General features: G+C 34.6%; 1 protein-coding gene across 1 annotated transcript; it reads right to left on the minus strand.

Moving 5' to 3' along the window:
- Window positions 1-2566: 2566 nt before the first annotated feature.
- LOC140976441 (probable Histone-lysine N-methyltransferase ATXR5) lies at window positions 2567-5717 on the minus strand. Its single transcript, XM_073440593.1, has 6 exons — window positions 5109-5717; window positions 4800-4880; window positions 3970-4193; window positions 3797-3897; window positions 3500-3712; window positions 2567-2991 (listed from the first exon to the last, which is right to left on the minus strand). Exons 1-6 carry the CDS (start codon window positions 5446-5448, stop codon window positions 2832-2834), a joined length of 1119 nt encoding a protein of 372 aa, XP_073296694.1. The 5' UTR covers window positions 5449-5717; the 3' UTR covers window positions 2567-2831.
- Window positions 5718-6193: the final 476 nt, after the last annotated feature.

Consider the following 6193-nt stretch of genomic DNA (forward strand, 5'->3'; position numbering starts at 1 on the left):
ACGAAAACTATATTCCAAATATGTATTATGAAGATAATTCTATCTTCGATTATTATATTCCAAATATATATTATGATTGAATTTTTATTCTATCTTCAAAATTATATTTTCATGTCAATTTTTAGAAGTATTAAATTCTTGATTAAATACATGAATTGATTTATTTATAGTTCAACGAATCACTTGGGATTTCCTAGAAGCTACTATGCACCTATTTCATAGTCTTGACTCACACATTATATAATATTAATAAGATATAAAAATATATTTATATATATTGCTCACTCACTAAACCCCTAATCATTAATTATATTACTTATTCCCTTCAATTGTCGATTATATTATACTATTTATCACTATCTTTTAAACATAAAAGTAATTAATAATTTTTTTAATAATATAGTATGATTATATATATTTTATCACAATAACATTTTATATCATAAAGGAAGAGATTATTCTTCTTTATGATAAAAAGCTTTACTTATGTTCAAGTGACAATCGATTCTTTATTAACAATACAGACAATTACTATCAACCAAAAAGATCTTGGATATACTGGATTTTTTGTAGCAGATATTATGAAGCGTATGACGAAAACTGTTACCTCCAAGCTTATTCATGTTCCTAGCTCAGCGAATAAAGTTGCTCATAATATTGCTCGGTTTGTTTTTTCTTCCCCTTCATCTTTTGTTTGGGTGAACGGCGAATTTTCGTCTTTGTTGGTTAGGCTCGTAATAGACGACTTTAATCAATAAAATTACGAATTATTGACTTAAAAAAATTATCTGACAACATAGTTTGTAAATTTAACAAAATATCTAAGTGTAAATTTATAACGATTAGTTTTTATGCGATTTTGCACTATTTTTATTGAAATGAATGCTTTTAATTGTGAATAGTAATAACATTTCTTATTGAAATAATAATTTTATTATATTGTTAAAATTTTAAATTAGTTAAATTGGGCCTTTTTTCTTTTAATAAAGTTGATACACGCCGTGTGTAAAAATTATTTAAAGTAATGGAATGATGAATCAATAAACTGATTTTTTTTGGGTATAATAATCAACATATTATTTGAATGTACAGGTAAATAAGAGCATAAATACTATTGATTGTATAAAAAAAAATTAATATTTAAAATCAAAATATTTATCCTAATAACGTATAATTTGAATATTTTGTCCATATTTATGTATCTTGCACTTCATTCTGGAAAATATTTCTTATTGAAGATGTGAGCGGTGCAGCATATAGAATGTATTTTCGTCACGTCCCGCGCTCGGAGAAGATGACAGAGCAACATCTTCAAAAATCATGAGTAAACTTTCTAAAATGTTTTAACCTCGAGGTACAAAAGTTATCGAAAAACAGTCTGTCACTCATTGAAAATTTAGGATCCGATTCCAGCAAGTGACACTAGTCCAGACGCAGGCTTCGAATTTGCCCTGAGTTTGAAATCACGAAGAAGACCTTTAGAAGGGGGTCGGGAGGGTGTCCCAGCGTAGCCCCTCCGACGCTCAAGTAAGAGACTGAGGATATAAGAGAAGAACAGCTAAAAATACTGCTAAAAAACAATATATAGTGAATCTGAATGAGTTGGACACTCAAACCTAGGAGAATACTTGGACCCGTGATGAGCCTTCCACTTGGCTGTGGATGGCCGGATGGGTCAAGAGTCCCAAGTCTGGTTTGGGTCTAACTCTAGTGGGCCCATCCATTGGGTATAACAGTCTATTTTATTACAAAATACAAATTTTTAAAAATCAATAGCAAAGACAACTGCGGACTAAAAATTTTAAATTAGAATAATCTAAGTAAATAATAACTGAAGTTCTTGAAATAACTGCAGAAATATCGTGGAATTTATGTCCAAAGCCCAAAACTTTTGTTTGTCCCTGCTCGTTGATCTTATTTTCGCTCTTATTTTTTGGAAGGGGTCAGCAGTTGGAGTTAGATAATTTTCGATTTTTTTTTTCTTCAGAAAATACTATTTACATGTAAATCAAGCATAAAAGAACATATATACATTAATAAAAATAACGATCTCAAAATATTTAAGAGCGTCAAAAGCCAAATTCTTTGTGATTAACGTGATCAGTAGTTCGGTATTTTCAGTGTTAAACTCCCACCATTCAGACATTGAACTTTTCATCGATTTCAAGAAGGTCTGGACTGAATAAATGAGCACACGAGAATGCGAAATACAAAACTCAACGATACCAAGATTCAAGATCACACCAGCATATGAACTAATCGACACAAGTTTTCTCTTAAAGTTCAGCAGCAGCACAGTGCAATCGTCACCACAAATCTCGTTGTCAGCCTGAAAATCAGTCGTCGTTTACAAGTAAAAGAATAGCCAGTTTATGTGAGTTCACATTAAGAACATCACAAAATTATTACAAACAGATGAAAGTTAAACGAAGGGGGCACGACACAGTCACTGTTTTCAAGGAACGATAGTAGCATAAATTTCATATTTTCAAAAAGAAAAGAAGAAAACAGAAAGGGCAACAATGCAGATAAATAAAAACATTTAAAGATAAACTGAGTCAATTGAATACATTAAATCATGTGGTTTAATGTAACTCATGTACATTAAAGGATGCTGCATGCAAACTGAATGTTTCTATCTTTCAGATGCATTGTCTAGAGGAAAATTCATCTGCCAACTATAACTTCTCCATGCCATTTGAATGAGGAAGAATACTACACGATGAAATAAATAGATGTAAAACAATTGGTATCCTATCGACTGTGAGGGTGTAAAGGAATACGAAAATTACTATTCTCTATATAGTCCGAGAAAATTTTCCTGACTAGAACTAGACAAAATTATGGGTTGGGTACTCCTCTTCATATCCGTTATAATCGTAATATAGCCTCTCCCCTTTTGAAATATCACGAGTTGCAACCAGAAGCACTCGGCATTCACCATTGACACTGTATCTCACGCATTTAACATTCTGCTTCTTCCTGCCCTCCCTGCAAAATATTGATTCATTTCAAGACTAGTAGGCAATTTGCCATGAATGAGAGAATTTTGAATTTGTTAAATTATGAAATTCTTGTTACGCCATCTTGAAGAGTTTGAGTTTTAGGAAAATTCATCTTAACATAGTGCAAAAGCTAGCAGGATCACAAGTTCAAGACCCATGGAGCCCAATCCCTTTTATATTAGGTAAATTGGTTTTGGGTGCTTAATTTTGGGTATTTGTTGTGCAATATCAAACCAACATTGATGTGTATATCTAGAATACTAATTTGGGGGGGGGCATATTTCTGATGTCTTGCTTAACATAAGAGGGCGTGTATCAGTATAAAGCTATCCTTGGGTCATTCTCATGAGTTTAGCTTTCCAAAGATGATGTCAAATTGATTTATCACTGCAAATGGAGGGAAAAAAGTGTAGAAGGATTTTGAAGAAATAGAACAAGATCAAGAGAAGATAGATGGTAGAGTAATAAAGGAACACTGTGGCTTAAAAGCTTACGGCGTGTAATTGTTTATGCCATTGATAAAGCGAGCAATATTTCCACGCTTATCTGGGCAGACAACAAGGCTTTTAGGTGGATCAGTTGCTAAAAGAAGAGTCATCATGCTATCACAATCATCTTGCTCCCGATTCTTGATGTAATCCACGTCCCCTGTATACTCTGCAATAAATGTCATATCTTTTATGGGACCATCGGCTTCTACCGTATAACTGCAACATTAGACAAGGTAGCATTCTATTAATACATAGTTTAAGGGTTACAATTCGAGCAACCAAGAAAGAGTAAATCGATACCCTTCACACGAATCAAAGGTCACAATAAGAGGGGGGCATTCGCCTCTACTATACATAGCCCTACACAACTCTAATGTTTCAATGTCTTCTTTGGCAAGCACCTAACCAAAAAGACGTGGAAATGAGTTATTGCTAAAAAGAAATGGTTATTTCTTCTTAAGTTTCAACAAAACCTGCATGCCACCATCTTCAAATATAGCTTGATTAGCTAGTTTAGTCGCCATGCCAGGGGCGTAGGTAAGTTCATTGCTGAATTCCATGCTCGATGCTGTCAAAGCTGAGGCAAGAGATCTCATCTGAACTAGCCTTCTTACAGGATCATCTGATGAAATATGTGGCAACAATCTCCTACGCTTCTTGTGAAACACTATAGAACGTCTTCGGCGCTTTTTAGCATCTGAAATTAGCTATTATATTAATAAGAAACAAAATTCATTTATAACGTCAAAATGTACATTTGAATCATAAGACATTCTTCCAACCAATCTTATGAACAAATACATTCAAAACCTAATTTGCAGCATAATCTCAACATGAACAGATTTTACAGATTGATTTAGGCTAATATAGGTTCTCATCCGGTTGATAAAGAACTAATGAAGCATGTTTACTTCCTAAATAAGAGTAGCTGAGAAGCAAACGCCTTATCAGATCGAACTCAAACCATACCAATACAGATTTCTTTTTCTCCTATTCACTTTATTAAGCAGTATTTCATCTGTCACCGTTGCTTTCCTCTAGTGAAACTCCAGATTAAATTCTCAACCAGCACACAAAACTCTAGTGACAATTGAATCTTTTCTTTCCTGAACCATAAATTGCATCATAACTGGTCGAAGTTGTCTGTACAGCAAATAAACGTCTTGATCATCGTTTTAGTTGCCTATCCAATACCTCTCTTCATCAACATTACATCAAAAGCATTTTCACTGCATTACAAACAATCCAGGCAAAACATTTGTTTCATCGCGATTCTATTAAATAAATCGAAACAAAACTCTACCTTGAGGATAGGCACATTTCCCTGTCGATTCCCCACATTTCTGAATTCTAAAAAATTCAACAATCTTCTTCTGCGTAAAACCTGCATTTTAGCTCTTCATCAAAACGAAATATCCCGCATAAATCAACTCAGAAACCCCGTTTCACGCATTTTCACACACAAACACACATAGAGTGTGTGTGTGTACATATTACTCATTTCTTGTTTCTACATTATAATTATAAATGGGCTCGCAAAACACACAGCCATGTGTATACATTTGCATGTGCATGTATGTAAAGATTGATTATTTTATCTTATTCTCTTTACTTTTAAGCGGGCGATTGTTATCATCGGAGCAGGCGGGGCAGAACCACGGTCCGATAGGAATTCGGGCCACGATCGGGCGGAGGCAGAGCATGTGATACCCTCTGTCACATCTGTCGCACAGCATCAGCTCATCATCTCGCTCGCCGGAGCCGCATTGCTCGCAAGCCACTCGGCTGTAGTAATTACCGCCGCCACATTCCTCGCCATTCTCCTCCAATACCACACGCTTGGCCACCTTCATGATCTCCTTGATCGACCTGAACTTTCTCCCCCTCGCCAGCCCGGCAGCTCCGAGCTGCGGCTGGCTCCCGGGAGCCGAAGGGATTGAGGAAGGCGCCATTTTCCAGGGACAGGGATGGAATTAACCCGATTATCCAGGGACGAATTCGGAATTGGAATCCCAAAATTGTTGCTTTGTCAACTTTTCGGTGAATTTCACAGTGGTGAGGCTGTCAGAAGAAGAGGGGGGTCGCGGGTGAATAGGGTGGTGGCGTTTGATGACGTGGCCATACGTAAGTGGAGGGGCTCGGGCTGTGCGTAGACCTGGTGGCCTCGCTTTGTTCGAATTTTGGGCAATTTAGCCGTTTGTTCTTCGGAGAATTTAGTTGGATGAGGCGAGGTAACATTTTTCATGTTTTGGTGGTATTTAGGTAATTTCACCGTTGACCTATTCTCTTACATATTAATTTTTTTTGTTAAATTAAAAATGATTTTATATTATAATTATAATTTTATATGTCATAGATGACACTATCATTTAAATTTTTTAAAAATATAGATAAAAATTTAAGAAAATATTTTATTAATATATCATTATATCAAATTTAGTTATTTTAAGCCTCTCAACTTTAATAATATTGGATAAATTTAAAAGTTGATATAAAAACTTAGAACATGTAAGATTTTATTTCAAAATAAGTTAAGATACTTGAATAAATTAGCGAGCCCTACAAATGTTTGAAGGGTTTATTTGGAATATGATAAAAGTTAATGAGATTTTTTTTAATTTATAAATTCTATATGTAAAAATTTGGACACAATTGCCTGTCGCCTGATTTGCGTGAAGTTTTACGCCTTTTTTTTTT

Source organism: Primulina huaijiensis, chromosome 5 (genome assembly GCF_012295235.1).
Source record: "Primulina huaijiensis isolate GDHJ02 chromosome 5, ASM1229523v2, whole genome shotgun sequence".
Taxonomy (NCBI): Eukaryota; Viridiplantae; Streptophyta; class Magnoliopsida; order Lamiales; family Gesneriaceae; genus Primulina; species Primulina huaijiensis.